Source organism: Monomorium pharaonis, chromosome 8, assembly GCF_013373865.1.
Source record: "Monomorium pharaonis isolate MP-MQ-018 chromosome 8, ASM1337386v2, whole genome shotgun sequence".
NCBI lineage: Eukaryota > Metazoa > Arthropoda > Insecta > Hymenoptera > Formicidae > Monomorium > Monomorium pharaonis.
Window position 1 is genome coordinate 4,208,125 of NC_050474.1, and position 26,592 is coordinate 4,234,716.

At 23.4% G+C, this 26,592-nt stretch overlaps 4 protein-coding genes across 5 annotated transcripts; all 4 read left to right on the forward strand.

Moving 5' to 3' along the window:
• The first annotated feature begins 2,144 nt into the window (after window positions 1-2,144).
• On the forward strand, window positions 2,145-4,712 carry LOC105833379 (odorant receptor 49b). The gene is made up of 6 exons (XM_012675093.2): window positions 2,145-2,460; window positions 2,933-3,046; window positions 3,787-3,877; window positions 4,090-4,238; window positions 4,382-4,514; window positions 4,615-4,712. The coding sequence occupies exons 1-6, from the start codon at window positions 2,411-2,413 to the stop codon at window positions 4,666-4,668; spliced, it is 591 nt and encodes a 196-aa protein (XP_012530547.1). The 5' UTR covers window positions 2,145-2,410; the 3' UTR covers window positions 4,669-4,712.
• Window positions 4,713-6,297: 1,585 nt separating this feature from the next.
• On the forward strand, window positions 6,298-13,188 carry LOC105833377 (odorant receptor 49b). Of its 2 annotated transcripts, XM_036290517.1 has the most exons (9): window positions 6,298-6,488; window positions 6,873-6,992; window positions 7,124-7,241; window positions 8,503-8,681; window positions 9,277-9,390; window positions 10,429-10,519; window positions 11,850-11,995; window positions 12,421-12,553; window positions 12,626-13,188. In XM_036290517.1, exons 4-9 carry the CDS (start codon window positions 8,569-8,571, stop codon window positions 12,677-12,679), a joined length of 651 nt encoding a protein of 216 aa, XP_036146410.1. In that variant the 5' UTR covers window positions 6,298-6,488; window positions 6,873-6,992; window positions 7,124-7,241; window positions 8,503-8,568; the 3' UTR covers window positions 12,680-13,188. The 2 variants fall into 2 exon arrangements, with proteins under 2 accessions (XP_036146410.1, XP_028050530.2); XM_028194729.2 differs by lacking the exons at window positions 8,503-8,681; window positions 9,277-9,390; window positions 10,429-10,519; ... (1 more) ...; window positions 12,421-12,553; window positions 12,626-13,188 and adding an exon at window positions 7,569-7,748 and having other exon boundaries at window positions 6,302-6,488.
• Window positions 13,189-15,382: 2,194 nt separating this feature from the next.
• Window positions 15,383-19,851, forward strand: LOC118646813 (odorant receptor 49b-like). The gene is made up of 6 exons (XM_036290520.1): window positions 15,383-15,767; window positions 16,325-16,438; window positions 17,495-17,585; window positions 18,927-19,072; window positions 19,517-19,649; window positions 19,722-19,851. The coding sequence occupies exons 1-6, from the start codon at window positions 15,718-15,720 to the stop codon at window positions 19,773-19,775; spliced, it is 588 nt and encodes a 195-aa protein (XP_036146413.1). The 5' UTR covers window positions 15,383-15,717; the 3' UTR covers window positions 19,776-19,851.
• A 1,805-nt stretch (window positions 19,852-21,656) lies between these two features.
• On the forward strand, window positions 21,657-24,472 carry LOC118644160. Its single transcript, XM_036290518.1, has 3 exons — window positions 21,657-22,254; window positions 22,874-23,135; window positions 23,568-24,472. Exons 1-3 carry the CDS (start codon window positions 22,149-22,151, stop codon window positions 23,698-23,700), a joined length of 501 nt encoding a protein of 166 aa, XP_036146411.1. The 5' UTR covers window positions 21,657-22,148; the 3' UTR covers window positions 23,701-24,472.
• The last annotated feature ends 2,120 nt before the right edge of the window (window positions 24,473-26,592 follow it).

A 26,592-nucleotide genomic window follows, 5' to 3' on the forward strand; every position in this document is an offset into this window, starting at 1 on the left:
AAATATAAATATTCATATTTCATAGATATTTAATAGTAGAGAAATAAGCGGATTCTCATTTCTTTCATCTTCTTTATATACAGACACACTTTAGTATTAACAGAAAAATGATCAGTGTCGTAGATAAACATTTCAGTCTTAATCGTATTCTTTTGTTACTAATTGGTCTATGGCCTTATCAGAAATCGAAACTTGCCCGATTTTATTTATTTTGTTGCTACAGTATTATTGCAACTATTATTATATTTCAGGTATGTTAATTTCTAACAACATTATTACATTTATTATATAGAAGATGTAGGAAATTTTTTTAATAATGCAAATTTTTCCTTTAATTTAGTACTTTAAATGTATATATTTTATTTAATTAAATTAAAATAAACATTTTTTTACTTTTTAATTTATTAATGTTATTATAAATTTATAACTTTTGTATTAAAAATAATTGAATACTTATTGCAAATTTTAGTACATACTTGTATACAAGAATTAAAAAATTGTATTTACGATAAATAATAATACCGGAAAAAATCTAAGTTTCAAAAAAAAGGTTTGACAAAATAACTCATTAGATTTGCAAAATATGAAATACTTTATCATATGTATTGCTTATAACAGCTTTCAAGATATTAATTTTTGCTTTTACGTATTATACTTTGCAAAATTACGTAATGTTAATATGAAAACAAAAATATACACATATAATGTAAATTATAAATGTGCTTTGAAAAAATATTCGTTCTATATTTTACGTTGTTATGTATTACGTTATTCTATATTTTACATTGTTATGTATTATAGTTAAACAATTTTTATTAATATGTATAATTTTTTCTTTATTAACATAAGGAAACTCAGGGCATAATAAACACTTTAAATTTATTTTTCAATATGTTACAATGGTATAAAAGTTAAATATAGATGTATATTATATACATATAATATTACGTTAGATAATATTAACAAATTTACTTATATATATATATATATATATATATATATGTGGTTAAGTAAAGCACTATTGCCAACAATTTATTTTTGCACAATATTATAAAAAAGTATAATAATTTATTATTAGTTAATAAAATTTCAATAGCACAAATTGTTTTGAAGGCTTGGTTTTAATCAAATAAAGCTTCATAATGTATGATTAAGTAGAGTTTCTATAGTAAACGATAAAATTATGTATGTGTTTATAATGTCTCCAAAAAATGATTAATTACAGTTTACAACATTTTTGACCTCAAAATGTACTACAAATCACATAATAAAAATTTGCTCTATATCATTTAATTTTTTTAACTACGCTATTCAATATAATTCGTTTTATGTTAACAATGATACAGTAAGTTGATTGTTTATTATATTTGTTTTAATAAATATTTACATAATGTAATTGTTCAAGTATTACAATTTTCTTTATACCTTTAATAAAAGATATATAAAAAATAACGTAAAAATTTATTGCAGATAAAACTTTTAATGGAACAACTTCAGCTTATTTATAATGATTTAAAAGATAATAATGAAATCGCAATCTTTGAAAGATATGGAAATATTTCGAAACGTTATACAATTGCGTTCATAAGTAAGACAATATTTTTTATTATATTTAGGAAACACATATTAGTATGTTTAAAATTTCTATAATATGGAAAATTTCTTTAAATACGTTTGAATCAGGAAATATGTATAATTTTTGCTTAAATTTAGATATGTTAAAAATGAAGAAATGGAAAGTAGATCAATAATCCAATAATATACAAAATTAAAATTTTATTCCATATTTTTAAATTTTCTTTTTTAATATGTTGCAATAAATATAATTATTAAATTGATTATGACAGAAGGTAGTTTGACAGAGAAAGTAGAATGACAATTTTTAAAGGCATAATGGATGTCGATGGAAAGATCGTTTAATGTTAAATAACATTTTTTCTTATAATGTTTATTGTACGCACTTGTGATTATTGATCATTTCTTCATATTATTTGTTTTTGCACATAACAATCCAATCCAATTTTAACTTATTTTTTATATGCTATAAGATACATTTAAATTAAAATAAAGAATTATACATATTAGAGGTCAACGTATATTACAATAAATAATATGTATATTTATACATAAATTAAAAAGTATAGTTTATTGAAAACTATAATTTTATATGAGTACCTCTTTGTTCTAATGTTGTGTAGCATGTCTTCTTTGCAGTTTATTTATTGTAATTAACGCCCAATTGTGGCCAGATTTTATTAATATTATTTTATTCATAAATGAGTCTCGACCACGGCGTCTGTTAATCGAAACGGAATACTTTATTGATCAAGAGAAATATTACTATTTAATACTATTCCACTTCAATGCAAGTACATGCATAGGATTGCTCACAATAGTAGCAACAGGATCAATGCTCTTTGCATATCTTCAATTTGCATGCGGAGTGTTTAAAATTGCTAGGTGAGAAACAATAAATAATCACATTAAGATAAACACAAAATTTCTTAAATAATTGAATTATGAAAAAACTTTTTACGTGTGAAATGTATATAGTGACGTTACAATGCCTATATGCTCATTTTAGTTATTTTTAAATCAAAATTTTTAACAATAAAATCTTAAGATTAAGACTCAATAAAGAAAAAATGATTAATTTTTATTTTTTTCTATTAATGCTAATAATTTTTAACATAACACTTCCATTGTGTAATATTATACGTGTTTTTTTATATAATATAATAAATATTTTATTAAAAAAGCTAAATAAATATGTATATAACTGGATGTTGCAAAAGTGTGTGTATATAATTTTTAATCTTATAACTATTTAACTTTCAAATTATAGATTTGTCTCATATTATTGTTACATAGTAAATATTCTTAAATATATTAAATAGTGAATTTTTATATAATAATAATAAATAATTTGCAGTTACCGTATTAAGAATGCAATAGAAATTTACACACAAAGTATTAATCTAAGAAACAAAATTGTCGTTTATGAGAATCTTATTTATGGTGTACATATTCATCGAAAAGCAATAATGTGTGTATTTACATTTTATATAAGATCTTTATGATACATGTAAGAAGAATTTATTTTTTAAACACATCTAATAGAATATGCTTTACTTATATTTGGATCTTTGTGTTGGTATTTATTTGTGTGATTTTATATACTTTTCAAAGTTCATTAATGTGTGTGCTAAATAGATTTTCATTAAAACACAATTGTAGGATAAACTGATATATGGCTTTAGTGATCAAATTGGCTGAGACACTTGTTCCAGAAGATACGGAATGTTTTGAGTATTTGAGACCCACGTTCAATCTCTAGTTTAGTTCTTAAGAAAAGACTTGAATTACTTTAGATTAATCTTTTACATACCTTAAATTTGCTAAAAATTTCTTCAGTAAACTTTTAGATTTGTAAGGTAATTTTGAAAACTTTAACACTTGAAGTTAATTTTCTTAAGAGAGGTGTTATTTTTTCTTAGCAACAGAATTATTTACAGTATTTAGAGAGAAAAGATAAGCAAATGCTTGTTAGTATTATTATTATTATTAAATTGATTATCATTAATAATACTAATTTAGTTTATATTATAACTGTGTTTTGAAGACCGCAAAATCTATTTTACATACAGTTCAAAGAATTTTGAAAGATATAAAATCACACAGGTAAATATTACCACAAAGATCCAGTTATGATCAAATAAGGTATATTCTCTGTTAGTTGTGTTTATATACATCAATCTATATTTGTTAATTTTTTCATTTTTAAAGGTTTTCCAAATATTTAATATCTAATTTTGAGATGTCATTCATGTTTTTAATAGCGTTCGGAGTTCTTACTTTGAGTCTTAATACTTTCCGAGTAAGTTATGTTTTATTTTTAAATTTAGATACAATAGATATTATATATTATATGTTAATGTTATTTTATATTAATAATTTCTATTACATTTTAAATAATAATTTTGACAGCTTAAATTAAAATTATAAAATTTTATATCGTATATAGTCGTAAGTTATCTATTTTAAATTGTAATTTAAAAATTGATTCAAACATTTATATTTGTACATTAGCTTTTTCAGATTCTGTCGTCTACGTTTATTAATATTGAGGAACTTTCAGTAACTTGTGTTGTAACATATTGTTGTATTATATATATGTTTTTAGCCAATTTTATCGGACAAGAAATTACAGATCACTATAATCTCATGTTTATTACTACGTAAGAAATATTATACTTTATTATATTATAATTGTTTTACAAACTCTTTCTAGTGCAAATAACTATTATAATACACGTAACAAAATATACATATGATGTAAAAATCATGTTAGTAATTCTTGATATTATGTCACTAAATGTAGGTACGAAGTCCAGTGGTACATAGCTCCATTATATATACAAAGATTTATACTATTTTTATTATTAAGAGGCAATAAATCTTTTGGCTTGAATGTCGGTGGATTGTTCGTGTCGTCCTTACAATGTTTTGCCACGGTATAAAACATTTCATACGTTATATATATATATATATATATATATATATATATATATATTAATACTTTAAGGTAATAAAACAGAACTGTTTTTGTTTTAGCTAGTAAATGCATCTTTGTCTTATTTTGTTCTTATGTATTCTGTGGGAAATTGATGAAAATATGTTTATCAATTAATATACATTATTTAAGTATAAACGTCAACAAAAGATGATATATTTTATAGCTATTGAAGTAAAATGTGAATAAAAATGTGAATTAAATACAATTGTAAATTTTGTAATTGGTAAATGTTATTTTATGTAGTTTAAATAAATAAAGAATATTTTTCAAGTCAGTTGACATAATTTCTTAGAAATTATTGAAATTATTGACTTTAACTCTTTTTATGTGTATGTAATAATACATTGGTTAGATAGAGGAAGAATTAGAAGTTGGTTAAGACCAATACACTTTGGAGTATTAGAAAAAGAAACCAGAACTCAAATGCAAACAGTCCATAATTCTGGCTCAAGTTGACGTCTCGAGATCTTCATTCTTTGGGCAACTTAACAGTCGCTTACCAATTTTTCGTCTGTCACAACCGACGCGACGGAGACAATCGATATTATCAATTCTTTGACAGCTAATTTAAGCTCAGTATGGATTTTGCATTTTATATCTACTTTTAACAATTTTATAAATTAAAAAAATTTATATTTTACTAAAAAATTCCATCCATTACTTAAAAATTTGTAATCAAAAGTAGTGATCTATTACTATTATTTTGTCGAAAAATAAAAATAAAACAAAATACTTATTTTGTCAAGAAATAATATTATGTTAATCAATATACTTAATACACTACTAAAAAAAACAGGGAACACTTTTCGTATACCAAAAATTTAGGCTATTTTATTTTAAAAAAATAGGGAACTCTTTTTGTACACCAAAAATTTAGACTATTTTCAAATAGCCTGAATTTTCGGTATACAAAAAGTGTTCCCTATTTCTTTTTGAGTAGTGTATACATATATATATAATCAAAATTTAACATTGGAGCATACCTAATATTAATAAATTTAAAAGTCATAGATTTGATATATTTTATTTTACTATTATGTATTCAACACAATTATAAAAATGTAATTATCAATTAATATTACAATGTTGAAAAAAGTTAATGAAAGACAGCATTTAATATATTTCATGTCTAAAAAATATTGCAAATCATAGAAGAAGTGTAAATAAGAAAGCAGAAAGCATTTTATAATAACACATAATATAAGAAAACATAACTAATATTTATTTGTATCGCATGATATTTTATTAGATTAAAGATTTTAAACCATAGAAAACCACATAAAAATTAAAATCATTTATTTTCCAAAAAATAACATATGCTTTAAACAATTATTAAATATAATATTTTTTACTGTAATTTTTACTTACATCTCTCAAAAGTAACTCACGACTACATTCAATAAAAGATCAAAGAGCCACTAGTAAGTCAATGCGCGTGCATAACTTCCGTTGTAAGACTTTTCTCGGTGTTTCATGAGAACGAAACATATGTTAAATTTCTTTCAGCGTTAGATCGATTATGTAATCGGCAACCACTATTATAACATTACAGTATTAAATTGCGAGTGTTTCAATTGCACAAAAGTCTTTTATATTATAATGCGATTAGACTAAATTGTAAAAATTGAATTATAACACACAATAAATTTTTTTACTAGAAGCAAAATGTAGAAAATATAGGTATTTATATTTTATAGATATTTAACATTAGAGGGATAAGCGAATTTCTTTCATTTTCTATATACACATGTACTTTAGTATTAGAACAATGATCAGTATCGTAGACAAATATTTCAGTCTTAATCGTATTCTTTTGTTGCTAATTGGTCTATGGCCTTATCAAAAATCAAAATTTTCCCGATTTCATTTATTTTGTTGCTACAGTGCTATTGCAACTGTTATTATATTTCAGGTATGTCGATTTCCAACAGTATTATTGTATTTATTATACATATAGAAGACGTACATATAGAAAATTATTACGATAATTAAATTTCATTTATATATATGCATATTATATATAATATTGTGTTATTTTTTCAACAGTCTCAACAGACTTAAATAGATTGTTAAATAAAACACTATTTCCAACAATTAATTTTTTTATAGTATTTAAAAAAATAAAACAATTTATTATTAGCTAATATAGAATTTAAATAGCGCGAATTGTTTCAACAAATCTTTTAGTTTTAACAAATAAAACATTTTCAAAACATAATGTATGATTAAGTATGGTATTTATAGTAAATAATAAAGTCTATATGTATGTGTTTATAACTCCTTTTAAAAATTACAGTTAACAACATTTCTGACCTCAAAATATACTGCAAATCACATGATAAAGATTTGCTCTATAGTATTTGGTTTTACTATCTTTTTTATTCAATATAATTCGTTTTGCTTTAACAATGATACAGTAAGTTGATTATTTATTATATTTATTTCAATAAATATTTACATAATGTAATTGTACAAGTATTGTAATTTTCTTTATATTTTTAATAAGAGTTATATAAAAAATAACGTTAAAATTTATTAAACAAACAGATAAAGTTTTTAATGGGACAACTTCAGCTTATTTATAATAATTTAAATGATAATAATGAAATCGCCATCTTTGAAAGATATGGAAATATTTCAAAACGTTATACAATTGCGTTTATAAGTAAGGCAATAATTTTTATTTATTATATCTGGTATATACGTAGTAAGTTTGAAATTTTTATAATATAAGAAATTCGTTTAAATATGTTCAAATCAGAAAACGTGTATAATTTTTGTTTAAATTTAGATAAAAATAAAGAAATAAAATGTAGATTAATAATTAAATAATTCAAATATTCAAATATTTTATTTTATATTTTTAAAATTGCTTCTTAATACGTTTCAATAATTATAATTGATATATAGGATAAAAAAAGGTATTATTAAGATATAAAATTATTTATGTAATCTCATAATAATAAAATATATGTAATTCTATTCTGACAAGGAAGACAACTCAGAAATTCAGAAAATCCTGAAAAATGGTGTGCAAGGAGAGAAGTTTTTTTTTTACCAGACTTAAAAAAAGATGAAATGATTATTATGCAATACTTAAGAATGATAAAAATTAAATTAGATCTTAATTAATTATGGAATACTTGAGAATAATAAATAAAAATTAAATTGGATCTCAATTAAATGAGCAAGAAAGTATTTAATTAACATAAAAGTATTAAAAAAATTAAACCATAAGCTTTGTTCCTAATAAATTTTTTAAAATACAATGCTACTAAAGAACAACAAATAAAGTTCAAAATATTTTTGTTATAATAATTAAATACATTTATACGTGTCGTCTAACCAAGATTTAATATAAATTAACTGGCTACTTTTTTATCTTATTTAATATTAGATAGCTTTTTAATTACAAATCTTTTTTTTAATTATTTTTTATTTAATGTAGTTATTATTTAATATAGTTATTAAATTTTTAAGATTGTGTATGTGTGAGAGAAAAAGCGAAAAAAAATAAGACAGTCTGACAGAGAGAGTAGCATAGTTTCTCAAAAGCATAATGGATGCCAGTGGAAAGATCTTTAATATTAAAGCACATTTTTTCATAACTATAATGTTTACTTTACACATTTAAGATTATTGACTATTTCTTTATATTGTTTGTTTTTGCATATTACAATCCATTCATTTAGCAATTTATTTTTATGTGCTATTAGATATATATAAATTGGAGTGAGAAATTATATAGGGAGCATAATATCTTAAATTGCATATACATAAATTAAAAAATGTAGATTATAAAAAAATTTTGTACGAGTAATTTTTTGTTCTAATGTTGTTTAGTATGTCTTCTTTGCGGTTTATTCTTTTTCATTAACGCCCAATTGTGGCCAGATTTTATTAACATTATTTTATTCGTAAACAAGTCTCGATCACGACGTCTGTCAATCGCAACGGAATACTTTATTGATCAAGAGAAATATTATTATTTAATGCTAATTCACTTCAATGCAAGTTCATGCATAGGATTTATCACATTGGTAGCAACAGGATCAATGCTCTTTGCATACCTTCAATATGCATGCGGAGTGTTTAAAATTGCTAGGTAAGGAAAATTAAATATTCCCGTTAGAATATAATTAAAAAATTAAAATTAATGAAATAAGTTTCGTTTTTCTCTATTTAAAAGTTTCAAAGTAAATCTGAAAATTTGCCTAGAAAAGTATAAGGTACATATGATGAATATTATATATGATGAAAATATTTGCACTATAAAGAAAATTTCTTAAATAATTTAATTATTAAAATAATTTTTACATGTGTAATATATATAGTAACATGACTAATGTCTATATGCTTATTTTATAACTATTTTTAAATTAGAATTTTTAATAACAATTTATAGATTAAGATGAAAAATCAACCCCAAAAAATTATTATTTTATACTCTTTTCCTTGCTTTTTTCTATTAATGCTAATTTTTAATTTTTCCATTATATAATATTAAAAATGCCTTCCCAAATAATAAACTTTTTTTATTAAAAAAACAGTATACAGTATACAGTAAAAGTAGATAACTTGTTTCAAACTTATAACTATTTAACTGTAAAATTATAGATTGTCTTATATTGTTGTTAAATGCTAAATTTATATTAAATATTATAATAAACTTTTATGTAATGATAATAAATTATTTGCAGTTATCGTATTAAAAATGCAATAGAAATTTACACACAAAGTATTAATCTAAAAAACAAAAAATTGGTTTATAAGAGTCTTATTTATGGTATACATATTCATCGAAAAGCAATAATGTGGGTATTTACATTTTATATAATAAAGGCACCAAATTTGAAACAGTTTTCTAAATTTGAACACCTTATTTCTGAAAAACTAAACATTGCATCATAAAACCTATGCTCTGCTTAGTTAATTATAAAAATAAAAGTTTATATTTTATACATTTATATTCTTTTCTATATAAAATCTGCTAAAAACAAATTCGTCAAAAAACGAGAGTTATATTTGCACGATGTCTCTTTGGCAAGTCTAACGGAATAACATTGAGTCTGTGGTAACTACATAAAATTGAAGTAAGAAGCATAAATCAATAAAATGTAACATTAATACTTTGAGTGTATAGGGATTCTAAGGCATCCATTTTGTCAGATGCACTTTTTGACATGTGTCACGAAAACATTAATTATATTTAAAAAATACGAAACAGTATTATAAAAATTACTATTTGATAGAAGATACTTTTTAATTTATATTTATGTTTTCAACATTGTTTTTCTAACTATTATTTAACAAATATTTTCCAAAAACAGGAAAGTGGTGTTCCAATTTAGGTCCAAATTCGGTGCCTTTCCCCTATCTTTATGATATATGTAATAATAATTTATTTTTTAAACACAACTAAATAGAGAATATGCTTTATTTATAGCTGCCTTGATATTTACTTGTGTAATTTTATATACCTTTCAAAGTGTGCTAAATAGATTTTCATTAAAACACAATTATAAAATGATATATTAATAGCTTTAATAGTCAAATTGGCTGAAATACTCGTTCCAAAAAGTACGGAAGGTTTTGAGTATTTTAAGGCCCAAGTTTGATCCCTAATTGAGATGTTATTTTTTTCTTTGCAACAAAATTATTTACAATATTTAGAGAGAAAAAGAAAGCAAATGCTTGTTAGCATTATTATATTATTAATTTAATTATCAATTTAATATTACTAATCTAGTTAAATCTTATATTTGTGTTTTATGATTGAATAAAGCACATTCTCTATTAATTTGTGTTTTTACACATCAGTCTATATTGTCTAATTGTTATTATTTTTTAAGGTTTTCCGAATATTTAATATCTAATTTTGAGGTGTCATTTATGTTTTTAATAGCGTTCGGAGTTCTTACTTTGAGTTTTAATACTTTCCGAGTAAGTTATGTTTTATTTATAAATTTATATTTAATAAATATTGTGTATTATATGTTTAGGTTGTTTTATATTAATAATTTCTATTACATTTTAAATAGTAATTTTGACAGCTTAGATTAAAAATTTTATACATATATTATTTATGAAATTTTATATTTATAGATTATTTATATAGAAGAATTTATATTTATAAAAAATTTTAATTTGTAATGTTATTAGTATATTCGGTAACTATTTTTGGAATAATTAAAATTCTAAATTTATGTTTTAGTTTTTTTAATTATTCTAATACGACTTACTAAATATAAGAGAGCATTATACCAAGAATCAGATTATATTAGCAATTTTAATAATTTTAATAATTATTTAATTTATATACAAACGTTCTTAATTTAATTAGTTATAAAAACATTGTAAGAATTGTACTGCTTTGGTGTTTATTTAGATAGCCGATACTACACTAATCCAAAATTTATCATTTATTATTATTATGTAATACAATAGAAACACTATATAATTTGAACTTTTATGATTAACCTTAATCTTGAACACGGTTTTTGTCATTTTTTTCTTGAACACATAGATTTGTTTTGATGCTATTTTCCTTATCCTAAGATATTTAAAATTTAAAATAATCATAAAACATTTATTAGTGTTATAGTTAAAGCCTTTATAATTATTTTAATAAACAATGTTTGTGAATATTTTGTTTCCAATAAACTTCAAATTAAATAATAAACTTAATCCGTTACCTAGTTTTCCACTTTTCAGTAAAAAAATAGAAAAGTAATGATTTGTCGGAATCTTTTAAGGAGATGTTTTGACTAAAAACGGTATTTTTTATCTAAATAATTAGCAAAATCATTGCTTACAGAAAAAAACATATGCTTAACATACTTATTATTTAGTTCAGCATTTGTCTTCATTTCTCATGGTTCTAAGATCGTCTCTCGAGTTGTTTCTATTATCTACCTTTTTAGAGAGGGGCAGGCAAATTTGCTGATTTTACAGTTACAGAGTAGATACTACTTTGTGTCGTATATTATAGGTTCACGTTTTCAGAATTAAGGTTAATCAGAATTTTTATATTTTAAAAATAAGCCTCGTCTACAGAAGTCGCAAGCAGCCAGTTGCGAATTGCGACAGCCAATAAGTGCCTAGTTTCTAGTTAAAGCTCGACAATCATTGGATGTCACAAGTAGCTGCTTGTGATTTCTGTAGACGGTTTTATGCTGTAGGTAAAAGTTTCAAAACTACATTTTGTAGTAGATCATCTCTCTTTTAAATTGCAATTTAAAAATTGATTTCAACATTTACACTTGTACATTAGCTTTTTCAGATTCTGTCATCTAAGTATAATATTCAGGAACTTGTATTAATCTGTAGTATAACGTATAGTTGCTTTACATACATGTTTCTCTCAAATTTTATCGGGCAAGAAATTATAGATCACTATAATCTCATATTTATTACTGCGTAAGAAATATCATAGTTTATTATAATTGTTTTGCAAACTCTCACTAGTGCAAATGTAAAAATTACTCTAATATACATATGACGTGAAAATTCATTACCCTTCGACTGTATCTATAGATCTGAGAGGTCAAAGTCAAAATAATATTGGCTCGTAACTTCAAAAGTAACAAGTCTACATATTTGTTTCCTATAACAAAATAAAATATTTTACAAACAATTTGATAAAAAATGAGTATGACGTCGGTAACTATATCTATATATATTGACAAATATTCTGTAAAATTTTCAGATTTTTTTACTGCAAATTGTGATATTTGGCGTGACTGAATTATAGATACAGTCTGAAAGCAGTAAAAAAATGATGTTTGAGAAATAAGTACGTTTTTTCAAATTACTAATTTTTGATAATATGTTATTGAATGTAGATACGAAGTTCAATGGTATATAACTCCGTTATATATACAAAAGTTTATACTATTTTTATTATTAAGAGGCAATAAATCTTTTGGCTTGAGTGTCGGTGGATTGTTCGTGTCGTCCTTACAGTGTTTTGCCACGGTATAAAACATTTTGTATGTTATATATATCATACTTTAAGATAATAAAACAAAACTGTTGTTTTTGTTGTAGCTAGCAAACGCATCCTTGTCTTATTTTGTCCTTATGTATTCTATGGGAAATTGATAAAAATATTTTTATCAATTAATACACATTATTAAAGTACAAACGTCAACAAAAGTAATATTTATATTTTCTTATTTAAGTAAAATGTAATTAAAAATGTAAACTGATCATAATTGTGAATTTTGGTATAGTTAAATGTAGTTGTTATTTTATGTAGCTTAAATTAAAAAAGAATTTCTTTTTCAATTTCTTTTCAAGTCGGTTGATATAATTTCTTAAAAACTATTAAAATTATTGACTTCAACTCTTATTACGTATATATAATAATACATTAGTTAAATATGGGGACGATCTGAAGCTGGTTAACGACCAACATACTTTGAAGTAATGGAAAAACAGAGCTCAAATGCAAACACGCGAGAATTCTGACCGTTCGAATTGACATCCCGAGATCTTCTCTGTCTAAAAGTGTAAATTAAGGAGCCAAAAGTATTTTATAATAACACATAATGTAGGAAAAAAATGTCTAATATTTATTTGCACGACAATTTATTAAGTTAAAGACATTAATGTATAGAAAATCACATAAGAATTAAAATAATTTATTTTGCAAAAAAAAAACATACCTTAGGCAATTATTGAATATAATAGTTTTTATTGTAAAGAATCTCAAAAGTAATTCACGACTACATTCAATGAAGGATCAAAGAGAAATAAGCCACTAGTAATTTAATGCGCGTGCGTAATTTTCGTTGTAAAATTTTTCTCAGTGTTCCATGAGAAAGAACATATGTTGAATTTCTTTCGGTGTTAGATCGATTATGTAATCGACAACCACTATTATGGCACTACAATATTAAATTGCGAGTATTTCAATTGCACGAAGATCGTTTATATTATAATGTGGTTAAACTAAATTGTAAGAACTGAATTATATAGCATATAATATTTTTTCACTAAAAGGAGAAACGTAGAAAATATAGACAGGTATATTTCATATATATTTTACAGTAAAGAGATAACTGGATTCTTATTTATTTTATCTTCTTTATACACACGCACTTTAGTATTAACAGAAAAATGATCAGTGTCGTAGATAAATATTTCAGTCTTAATCGTAATCTTTTGTTACTAATTGGTCTATGGCCTTATCAGAAATCAAAACTTGCCCAATTTTATTTATTTTGTTGCTATAGTATTTTTGCAACTATTATTATATTTCAGGTATGTCGATTTCTAACAATATTATTAAATTTATTATATAGAAGATGTAGGAAATCATTTTAATACACGCAAATTTTTCTTTTAATTTGGTACTTTAAATGTATATATTTCACTTAATTAAATTAAAATAAATATGTTTTTTTAGTTTTTAATTAATTTATTAATATTAATTTATTAATATTATTATAAATTTATGACTTATGAAAAATAATTGAATATTTATTGCAAATTTAGTACGTACTTGTATACAAAAATTAAAAAATTGTATTTACGATGAATAACAATACCAATACTTTTAGAAAAAAGACAAAATAACTCATTAGAGTTACAAAATATACAATACTTTCTTTATCATATATATTGTTTACAACAGCCTTCAAAATATTACTTTTTGTTTTTATGGATTATACTTTGCAAAATTACGTAATGTTAATATTAGAACAAAAAATATACATATACAATGTAAATTATAAATGTTGCTAAATTATAAAATGCTTTAAAAAAAGATTCGTTCTATATTTTACGTTACATGTATTATAGTTATACAATGTCTATTAATATGTATTATTTTTTCTATATTAATATAAATTACAAAAAAACTCAAGGCATAATAAACATTTTAAGTGTATCTTTTAATATGTTACAAGAGTATTAAATTTTATTTAGATATAAATATACCATACATAATATTATTTTCCAACAATATAAACAGACTTAAATAAATTGTTAGATAAAGCACTATTTCTAACAATTTGTTTTTACATAGTATTATAAAAAAGTAGAACAATTTAATATTAGCTAATAGAAATTAAATAGCGCGCATTGTTTCGGCTTAGTTTTAACAAATAATACATTTTTATAATGTATGATTAAATAGGGTTTCTATAGTAGATAATAAAGTCATGCATGTGTTTATAACTTCTTCAAAAAATGATTAATTACAGTTTACGACATTTTTGACCTCAAAATGCACTACAGATCACATAATAAAAATTAGCTCTATATCATTTAGTTTCATTATCTACGCTATTCAATATAATTCGTTTTACGTTAACAGTGATACAGTAAGTTCATCGTTTATTATATTTGTTTTAATTAATATTTACATAATGTAATTGTTCAAGTATTACAATTTTTTTATACCTATTAAAAGATATATAAAAAATAATGTCAAAATTTATTACACAAACAGATAAAATTTTTAATGGAACAAGTTCAACTTATTTATGATGATTTAAAAGATAATAATGAAATCGCCATTTTTGAAAAATATGGAAATATAGCAAAATGTTATACAATTGCATTTATAAGTAAGACATTTTTTTATTATATCTAATATACACATATTAGTATGTTTAAAATTTTTATAATATATAAAATTTCTTTAAACATGTTTGAATCAAGAAATATATATAAGTTTTGTTTAAATTTAGATATGTCTAAAATAAAGAAATGGAAAGTATATCAATAATTAAACACTATTTAAAATTAAAATTTTATGCTATATGTAAAAAAATTTTTTTAATATGTTGCAATAAATATAATTATTAAATTAATTATGTTAAGAGATAGTTTGACAGAGAGAGTAGAATGACGGTTTTTTTAAAGCATAATGGACGCCGATGGGAAGTCGTATGTGTAATTTGTTTTAATGTTGTGTAGTATGTCTTGTTTGCAGTTTATTTATTATAATTAACATCCAATTGTGGCCAGATTTTATTAATATTATTTTATCCATAAATGAATCTCAACCACGGCGTCTATCAATCGCAACAGAGTACTTTATTGATCAAGAGAAATATTACTATTTAGTGCTAATCCACTTTAATGCAGGTTCATGCATAGGATTTCTCACATTAGTAGCAACAGGATCAATGCTCTTTTCATATCTTCAACATGTATGCGGAGTGTTTAAAATTGCTAGGTAAGAAAAATTAAATATTCCTATTAAAATGTAATTAAAAAATTAAAATTACTGAAATAAAAAGTTAAGTTGTTCTCTATTTAAAAGTTTCAAAATAAATCTGAAAATCTGCCTAGAAAAGTATAAGGTATATATGATAAAAATATTTATACTATAGAAAAAATTTCTTAAATAAATGAATTATTAGAATAACTTATACAAGTGTAATATGTATTGTGACGTGACAAATGTCTATATGCTTATTTTACCTATTTTTAAATTAGAATTTTTAATAACAATTTAAAGATTAAGACTCGATGAAAAAAAATTATTTTACACTTTTTGCTATTAATGCTAATAATTTCTAACTTTTCCATTATATAACATTACAAATGCTCCCCTAAATAATAAATTTTTTTTATTAAAAAAACAATATACAGTAAAAATAGAAACTTGTTTCAAACTTATAACTATTTAACTGTAGAATTATAGATTGTCTTATACTGTTGTTAAATAATAAAAATTCTTATATATATTACATAATAAATTTTTATATAATAATAATAAATTATTTGCAGTTATCGTATTAAAAATGCAATAGAAATTTACACACAAAGTATTAATCTAAAAAACAAAAATTTGGTTCATAAGAGTCTTATTTGTGGTGTACATATTCATCGAAAAGCAATAATGTGTGTATTTACATTTTATATAATAAAGGCACCAAATTTGGAACAGTTTTCTAAATTTGAACACCTTATTTCTGGGAAACTAAACATCGCATCATAAAACCTATGCTCTGCTTAGTTAATTATAAAAATAAAAGTTTATATTTTATACATTTATATTCTTTTCTATATAAAATCTGCTAAAAACAAATTTGTCAAAAAACGAGAGTTATATTTGCACGATGTCTCTTTGGCAAGTCTAGCGGAATAACATTGAGTCTGTGATAACTACATGAAATTTAAGTAAAAAGCATAAATCAATAAAATGTAACATTAATACTTTCATTGTATAGGGATTCTAAGGCGTCCATTTTGTCAAATGCACTTTTTGACATGTGTCACGAAAACAATAATTATATTTAAAAAATACGAAACAGTATTATAAAAATTACTATTTGATAGAAGATACTTTCCAATTTATATTTATGTTTTCAACATTGTTTTTCTAACTATTATTTAACAAATATTTTCCAAAAACAGCAAAGTGGTGTTCCAAATTCGGTGGCCTTTCCCTATCTTTATGATATATGTAATAATAATTTATTTTTTAAACACAACTAAATAGAGAATATGCTTTATTTATAGCTGCGTTGATATTTACTTGTGTGATTTTATATACCTTTCAAAGTGTGCTGAATAGATTTTCTTTTCTGAATAGATAGTTTGCTGAATAGATTAAAACACAATTATAAAATAATATATGCTTTAATAGTCAAATTGGCTGAAATACTTGTTCCAAAAAGTACAGAAAGTTTTGAGTATTTTAAGGCCCAAGTTTGATCCCTAATTAAAATGTTATTTTTTTCTTTGCAACAAAATTATTTACAATCTTTAGGAAGGAAAAGAAAACAAATGCTTGTTAGCATTATTATATTATTAATTTAACTATCAATTTAATATTACTAATCTAGTTAAATCTTATATTTGTGTTTTAAGCTATGATTGAATAAAGCACATTCTCTATTAATTTGTGTTTTTACACATCAGTCTATATTGTCTAATTGTTTTTATTTTTTTAAGGTTTTCCGAATATTTAGCATCTAATTTTGAGGTGTCATTTATGTTTTTAATAGCGTTCGGAGTTCTTACTTTGAGTATTAATACTTTCCGAGTAAGTTATGTTTTATTTATAAATTTATATTTAATAAATATTGTGTATTATATGTTTATGTTGTTTTATATTAATAATTTCTATTTTAAATAATAATTTTGACAGCTTAGATTAAAAATTTTATACATTATTTAAGAAATTTTATAATTATAAAATATCTATTAAATATAAAAATTTATATTTATAAAAAATTCTAATTTTGTAATGTTATTAGTATAGGTAATTATTTTTGGAATAATTAAAATTCTAAATTTATGTTTTAGCTTTTTTTAACTATTCTAATACGACTTAAAATATAAGAGAGCTACAAATATAAGAAAGCATTATACCAAAAATCAGATTATATTAGCAATTTTAATAATTTTAATAATTATTTAGTTTATATACAAACGTTCTTAATTTAATTAGTTATAAAAACATTGTAAGAATTGTACTGCTTTGGTGTTTATTTAGATAGCCGATACTACACTAATCAAAAATTTATAATTTATTATTATTATGTAATACAATAGAAACACTATATAATTTGAACTATTATGATTAACCTTAATCTTGAACACGGTTTTTGTCATTTTTTTCTTGAACACATAGATTTGTTTTGATGCTATTTTCCTTATCCTAAGATATTTAAAATTTAAAAGAATCATAAAACATTTATTAATGTTATAGTTAAAGCCTTTATAATTATTTTAATAAACAATGTTTGTAAATATTTTGTTTCCGATAAACTTCAAATTAAATAATAAACTTAATCCGTTACCTAGTTTTCCACTTTTCAGTAAAAAAATTAAATAGAAAAGCAATGATTTGTCGGAATCTTTTAAGGAAATGTTTTGACCAAAAACGGTATCTTTTATCTAAATAATTAGCAAAATCATTGCTTACAGAAAAAAACATATGCTTAACATATTTATTATTTAGTTCAGCATTTATCTTCATTTCTCATGGCTCTAAGATTGTCTCTCAAGTTGTTTCTATTATCTACTTTTTTAGAGAGGGACAAGAAAATTTGCTGATTTTACAGTTACAGAGTAGATGCTACTTTGTGTCGTATATTATAGGTTCACGTTTTCAGAATTAAGGTTAATCAGAATTTTTTATTTTAAAAATAAGCCTCGTCTACAAAATTCGCAGCCAGTTGCGAATTGCGACAGCCAATAAGTGCCTAGTTTCTAGTTAAAGCTCGATCATTGGATGTCACAAGTAGCTGCTTGCGATTTCTGTAGACTGTTTTATGCTGTAGGTAAAAGTTTCAAAACTACATTTTGTAGTAGATCATCAGTTTATCTCTTTTAAATTGCAATTTAAAAATTGATTTCAACATTTATACTTGTACATTAGCTTTTTCAGATTCTGTCATCTAAGTATAATATTCAGGAACTTGTATTAATCTGTAGTATAACGTATAGTTGCTTTATATACATGTTTCTCGCAAATTTTATCGGGCAAGAAATTATAGATCACTATAATCTCGTATTTATCACTGCGTAAGAAATATTATAATTTATTATATTATAATTGTTTTACAAACTCTCACTAGTGCAAATGTAAAAATTACTCTAATATATATATGACAAATACATATGACGTAAAAATTCATTACCCTTCGACTGTATCTATAGATCTGAGAGGTCAAAGTCAAAATAATATTGGCTCGTAACTTCAAAAGTAACAAGTCTACATATTTGTTTCCTATAACAAAATAAAATATTTTACAAACAATTTGATAAAAAATGAGTATGGCGTCGTTAACTATATCTAAATATGTTGACAAATATTCTGTACAATTTTCAGATTTTTTTACTGCAAATTGTGATATTTGGCGTGACTGAATTATAGATACAGTCTGAAAGCAGTAAAAAAATGATGTTTGAGAAATAAGTACGTTTTTTTCAAATTATTAATTCTTGATAATATGTTATTGAATGTAGATATGAAATTCAATGGTATATAACTCCGTTATATATACAAAAATTTATTCTATTTTTATTATTAAGAGGCAATAAATCTTTTGGCTTGAGTGTCGGTGGATTGTTCGTGTCGTCCTTACAGTGTTTTGCCACGGTATAAAACATTTTGTATGTTATATATATCATACTTTAAGATAATAAAACAAAACTGTTGTTTTTGTTGTAGCTAGCAAACGCATCCTTGTCTTATTTTGTCCTTATGTATTCTATGGGAAATTGATAAAAATATTTTTATCAATTAATACACATTATTAAAGAACAAACGTCAACAAAAGTAATATTTATATTTTCTTATTTAAGTAAAATGTAATTAAAAATGTAAACTAATTATAATTGTAAATTTTGGTATAGTTAAATGTAGTTGTTATTTTATGTAGCTTAAATTAAAAAAGAATTTCTTTTTCAATTTCTTTTCAAATCGGTTGATATAATTTCTTAAAAACTATTAAAATTATTAACTTCAACTCTTATTACGTATATATAATAATATATTAGTTAAATATGGGGACGATCTGAAGCTGGTTAACGACCAACATACTTTGGAGTAATGGAAAAACAGAGCTCAAATGCAAACACGCAAGGATTCTGACCGTTCGAATTGACATCCCGAGATCTTCTCTGTCTAGAAGTGTAAATTAGGGAGCCGAAAGTATTTTATAATAACACATAATGTAAGAAAAAAATGTCTAATATTTATTTGCACGATAATTTATTAAGTTAAAGACATTAATGTATAGAAAATCACATAAGAATTAAAATAATTTATTTTGCAAAAAAAAAACATACCTTAGGCAATTATTGAATATAATAGTTTTTATTGTAAAGAATCTCAAAAGTAATTCACGACTACATTCAATGAAGGATCAAAGAGAAATAAGCCACTAGTAATTTAATGCGCGTGCGTAATTTTCGTTGTAAAATTTTTCTCAGTGTTTCATGAGAAAGAACATATGTTGAATTTCTTTCGGTGTTAGATCGATTATGTAATCGACAACTACTATTATGGCACTACAGTATTAAATTGCGAGTATTTCAATTGCACGAAGATTGTTTATATTATAATGTGGTTAAACTAAATTGTAAGAACTGAATTATATAGCATATAATATTTTTTCACTAAAAGGAGAAACGTAGAAAATATAGACAGGTATATTTCATAGATATTTTACAGTAAAGAGATAACCGGATTCTTATTTATTTTATCTTCTTTATACACACGCACTTTAGTATTAACAGCAAAATGATCAGTGTCGTAGATAAATATTTCAGTCTTAATCGTAATCTTTTGTTATTAATTGGTCTATGGCCTTATCAGAAATCAAAACTTGCCCGATTTTATTTATTTTGTTGCTATAGTATTTTTGCAACTATTATTATATTTCAGGTATGTCGATTTCTAACAATATTATTAAATTTATTATATAGAAGATGTAAGAAATCATTTTAATACACGCAAATTTTTCTTTTAATTTGGTACTTTAAATGTATATATTTCACTTAATTAAATTAAAATAAATATGTTTTTTTAGTTTTTAATTTATTAATATTATTATAAATTTATGACTTATGAAAAATAATTGAATATTTATTGCAAATTTAGTACGTACTTGTATACAAAAATTAAAAAATTGTATTTACGATGAATAACAATACCAATACTTTTAGAAAAAAGACAAAATAACTCATTAGAGTTACAAAATATACAATACTTTCTTTATCATATATATTGTTTACAACAGTCTTCAAAATATTTCTTTTTGTTTTTATGGATTATACTTTGCAAAATTACGTAATATTAATATTAGAACAAAAAATATACATATACAATGTAAATTATAAATGTTGCTAAATTATAAAATGCTTTAAAAAAAGATTCGTTCTATATTTTACGTTACATGTATTACAGTTATACAATGTTTATTAACATGTATTATTTTTTCTATATTAATATAAATTACAAAAAAACTCAAGGTATAATAAACATTTTAAGTGTATCTTTTAATATGTTACAATAATATTAAATTTTATTTAGATATAGATGTATACTATATATAATACTTTGGAAAATATAAATTACATTATTTTCCAACAATATAAACAGACTTAAATAAATTGTTAGATAAAGCACTATTTCTAACAATTTATTTTTACATAGTATTATAAAAAAGTAAAACAATTTATTATTAGCTAATAGAAATTAAATAGCGCGCATTGTTTCGGCTTAGTTTTAACAAATAATACATTTTTATAATGTATGAGTAAATGGGGTTTCTATAGTAGATAATAAAGTCATACATGTGTTTATAACTTCTTCAAAAAATGATTAATTACAGTTTACGACATTTTTGACCTCAAAATGCACTACAGATCACATAATAAAAATTAGCTCTATATCATTTAGTTTCATTATCTACGCTATTCAATATAATTCGTTTTACGTTAACAGTGATACAGTAAGTTCATTGTTTATTATATTTGTTTTAATTAATATTTACATAATGTAATTGTTCAAGTATTACAATTTTTTTATACCTATTAAAAGATATATAAAAAATAATGTCAAAATTTTTTACACAAACAGATAAAATTTTTAATGGAACAAGTTCAATTTATTTATGATGATTTAAAAGATAATAATGAAATCGCCATTTTTGAAAGATATGGAAATATTGCGAAATGTTATACGATTGCATTTATAAGTAAGACATTTTTTTATTATATCTGATATACACGTAGTACGTTTAAAATTTTTATAATATATAAAATTTCTTTAAACATGTTTGAATAAAAATATGTATTATTTTATATGTTTAAATTTAGATATGTCTAAAATAAAGAAATGGAAAGTATATCAATAATTAAACACTATTCAAAATTAAAATTTTATTCTATATTAAAAAAAATTTTTTTAATATTTTTGCAATAGTTATAATTATTAAATGAATTATGTTAGAAGGTAGTCTGACAAAAAGAGTAGAATGACAGTTTTTTTAAAGCATAATGGACGCCGATGAGAGGTCGTTAAATATTAAATAACATTTCTTCTTATAATGTTTATTGTACACACTTGAGATTATTAACCATTTCTTTATATTGTTTGTTCTTACACATAACATTCCAACCATTTAGTAACTTATTTTTTATATGCTATACGTATTTAAATTGAGATAAAAAATTTTATATATATATATATATATATACATATAGGTTATCGTACAGTACATCATACGTTTATAAATACATAAATTAAAGAGTGTAGAATATTAAAAATTATAATTCTATATAAGTAATTTGTTAATTTGTTTTAATGTTGTGTAGTATGTCTTGTTTGCAGTTTATTTATTATAATTAACATACAATTGTGGCCAGATTTTATTAATATTATTTTATCCATAAATGAGTCTCAACCACGGCGTCTATCAATCGCAACGGAGTACTTTATTGATCAAGAAAAATATTACTATTTAATGCTATTCCACTTTAATGCAAGTATATGCATAGGATTTTTCTCAATAGTAGCAACAGGATCAATGCTCTTTGCATACCTTCAACATGCATGCGGAGCGTTCGAAATTGCCAGGTAAGCAACAATATATAATAAAATAATTAAATCATGAAAATAATTTTTACGTGTGTAACGTATATAGTGACGTTACAAATGTTTATAAATTAATTCAATTATTTTTAAATCAGAATTTTTAATAACAAAGATTAAAGATTAAAATTAATAAAAAAAAGAATTATTTTTTATTTTTCTCTATTAATACTAATAATTTTTAATATAACTTTTCTATTGTATCATATTATAAATGTTCTTCTGTATAATATAATAAATTTTTTTATTTAAAAAGCTGCATAAATATGTATAATTTGATGTTGCAAAAAGTATATAACTGCCAAACTTTTAATTATTTAACTTTCGAATTATAGATTGTCTCATATTATTGTTAAATAATAAATATTCTTAAATTAAATAGTAAATTTTTATATAATGATAATAAATAATTTGCAGTTATCGTATTAAGAACGCAATAAAAATTTATATACAAGATATTAATCTAAAAAACAAAATTTTGGTTTATAAGAATCTTATTTCTGGTGTAAATATTCATCGAAAAGCAATAATGTGGGTATTTACATTTTAGATAATATCTTTATGAAATATGCAAGAATTTATTTTTTTTAACGCAACTAATACAGAATGTGCTTTATTTATAGTTGAATTACTTGTAATTGAATGTAATATTTATTAGTAATTTTTTTTATATAGCTTTCAAACTGATGTGTGCACTGAATAGATTTTTATTAAAACATAATTATAGGATAACTGATAAACTGATACATGGCCTTAGTGGTCAAATTGGCAGAGACACTTGTTCTGGAAAGTGCGGAAAGTTTTGAGTATTTTGAGGTCTAGGTTTGATTTCTGATTTAGGTGTTATTTTTTATTTGCAACAGAATTAATTATAGTATTTAGAATAAAAAGGAAAGCAAATACTTGTTAGCATTATTATTATTAAATTAATTATCAATTTAATATTACTAATCTAGTTTATCTTATAACTATGTTTTAAAAACTGAAAAATTTATTTGACATACAGTTCAATGAATTTGGAAAGATATATAAAATCACACAGATAAATATCACCACAAAGATCCAGTTATGATCGAATAAAACACATTCTCTATTAGTTGTGTTTCTACACATCAATCTATATTCTCTTATTAAAGATAATTTTTTCATCTATTAAAGGTTTTCCGATTATTTAATATCTAATTTTGAGATGTCATTTATGTTTTTAATAGTGTTCCTAGTACTTTCTTTGAGTCTTAATACTTTCCGTGTAAGTTACGTTTTATTTAAAAATTTATATACAATAAATATTATACATTATGTATTTGTGTCATTTTATATTAATAATTTCTATTATATTTAAAATTATATATATATATATAATTTTGACAGCTTAAATTAAAATTTTATATAATAGTTATGATAAATTTTATATTGTATATAGTAGATTGCAAGTTATCTATTTTTTATTGTAATTTAAAAATTGATTTCAACATTTACACTTGTACATTAGCTTTTTCAGATTCTGTCGTTTACATTTAATATTAAGGAATTTTCAGTAACCTGTATTGCAACGTACAGTTGTTTTATATACTTGTTTTTCTCAAATTTTATCGGACAAGAAATTATAGATCACTATAATCTTATATTTATTACTGCGTAAGAAATATCATAATTAGTTCCATTATAATTATTTTACAAACTCTTTCTAGTGCAAATGTAAAAACTATTATAATAACATGTAACAAATATACATATGACATGAAAATCATATTAGTAATTCTTCTTAATATTATGTCACTAAATGTAGATACGAAGTCCAGTGGTACATAGCTCCATTATATATACAAAGATTTATACTATTTTTATTATTAAGAGGCAATAAATCTTTTGGCTTGAATGTCGGTGGATTGTTCGTGTCATCCTTAGAATGTTTTGCCACGGTATAAAATATAAAACATTTCATGTTATATATATCATACTTTAAGGTAATAAAATAAAACTTTTTTTGTTGTAGCTATCAAATGCATCCCTATCTTATTTTGTTCTTATGTATTCTATGGGAAATTGATTAAAATATGTTATCAATTAATATACATTATTTAAGTATAAACGTCAACAAAAGATAATCTATTTTATGGTTATTGAAGTAAAATGTAATTAAAAATGTGAATTAAATATAATTGTTAATTTTGTAATTGCTAAATGGTGTTATTTTATGTAGCTTAAATGATTAAAGAACATATTTTTCAAATCGGTTGATATAATTTTTTAAAAACTATTGAAATTATTGACCTCAACTCTTTTATGTGTAATAAAACATTGGCTAGGCAGGGAAAGGATCAGAAGCTGGCTTAGGGACCAACACACTTAACTTTGGAATATTGGAGAAAAGAAACAGAGCTCAAATGCAAACAGGCCAGGATTCTGGCCACTCGGGTTGACCAGTCGTCCAGAGAGGAACCTGAGAGCGGTCATCGCGTCGTTTTAGGTGTTTTCATCCATCAGCGCCTCTATGTGCACAACATGTGCACATTGAACTACGTAGTCAAATATCTATGAATCCCGTAGGTAATGTACATGACTTTTTGAGTCTTTTCTATGCTATGTCAACGTTTATTTGGTTCTGTTTCATGCTATACCCGTAAATTTTACGATTATATGCATTCATATTTTAAATATGTTTTATGCAAATGTGCATAATCGTGTTCTATAAATGTGCAATACCACATATACATGATATAAATTCAAATAATTGATTTGATAAAAATTCACTCACCGATTGCTGTTGCTGCTCTTAATTGCTGCTGCTGCTACTGCTACATTCTTTTTCCGGTTTTTATTCTGAAAATGTGATAAATATTATTTCTAAACTCAAACACAAAAGCAGGTAAAGAAATGTATCACTTGAAAAAATAATATATTTAATACCGAGTCGTTCCATGGACGCCGCTTTCTGCTGACATCATCCTGCTATTCTCGAACTGCACATTAATAACGATCGCCCGATACTTTATTCGGCACTCCCGATATTATGGATAATATATCACACACACACGAGTGAAACGTAAACCGTGCGCGAGAGTTTCACTTGGCACGACCGTTACATTTAAAAAAATACGTGAATGCGTACCCTCCTCGAGCGAATACGTGCACACGAAAACTTTGCCCGGAACAAAAATCAACATGACACGAAAGTGGCGTGACGTCACGTAACTTCGTGGAAACGCAGGCCGAGGAAAACCGTTTGAATGAATGTTACGCGCCGAGATACAACTAACGGAGACAAATTCGTTTCGATAATTTTCTATTTCGTATGCTCGCACGACGACTAGTAGCACTTCACTTAAATTAATTGGCACTTGCGATATTCTACCGAACGTATCCTTCGAGAAAACACTTTGCTCGAACGCGCACGCGAACACTTCACTCGGAACCCGCAAACACACGATGCCGCGCTTTA

Excerpts from the sequence above, each read along its gene's own strand:
- LOC118646813 (XM_036290520.1), top strand. The coding sequence starts at position 15,718 with ATGCTCTTTTCATATCTTCAACATGTATGCGGAGTGTTTAAAATTGCT. Across the intron at positions 16,439-17,494 it reads ATTCATCGAAAAGCAATAAT|GTTTTCCGAATATTTAGCAT; the intron begins GTGTGTATTTAC and ends TATTTTTTTAAG. Across the intron at positions 19,650-19,721 it reads CCTTACAGTGTTTTGCCACG|CTAGCAAACGCATCCTTGTC; the intron begins GTATAAAACATT and ends TTTTTGTTGTAG.
- LOC105833377 (XM_036290517.1), top strand. The coding sequence starts at position 8,569 with ATGCTAATTCACTTCAATGCAAGTTCATGCATAGGATTTATCACATTG. Across the intron at positions 11,996-12,420 it reads AATCTCATATTTATTACTGC|ATACGAAGTTCAATGGTATA; the intron begins GTAAGAAATATC and ends TATTGAATGTAG. Across the intron at positions 12,554-12,625 it reads CCTTACAGTGTTTTGCCACG|CTAGCAAACGCATCCTTGTC; the intron begins GTATAAAACATT and ends TTTTTGTTGTAG.
- LOC105833379 (XM_012675093.2), top strand. The coding sequence starts at position 2,411 with ATGCTCTTTGCATATCTTCAATTTGCATGCGGAGTGTTTAAAATTGCT. Across the intron at positions 2,461-2,932 it reads GGAGTGTTTAAAATTGCTAG|TTACCGTATTAAGAATGCAA; the intron begins GTGAGAAACAAT and ends AATAATTTGCAG. Across the intron at positions 3,047-3,786 it reads ATTCATCGAAAAGCAATAAT|GTTTTCCAAATATTTAATAT; the intron begins GTGTGTATTTAC and ends TCATTTTTAAAG.
- LOC118644160 (XM_036290518.1), top strand. The coding sequence starts at position 22,149 with ATGGAACAAGTTCAATTTATTTATGATGATTTAAAAGATAATAATGAA. Across the intron at positions 22,255-22,873 it reads TTATACGATTGCATTTATAA|TATGTCTTGTTTGCAGTTTA; the intron begins GTAAGACATTTT and ends AATGTTGTGTAG. Across the intron at positions 23,136-23,567 it reads GGAGCGTTCGAAATTGCCAG|TTATCGTATTAAGAACGCAA; the intron begins GTAAGCAACAAT and ends AATAATTTGCAG.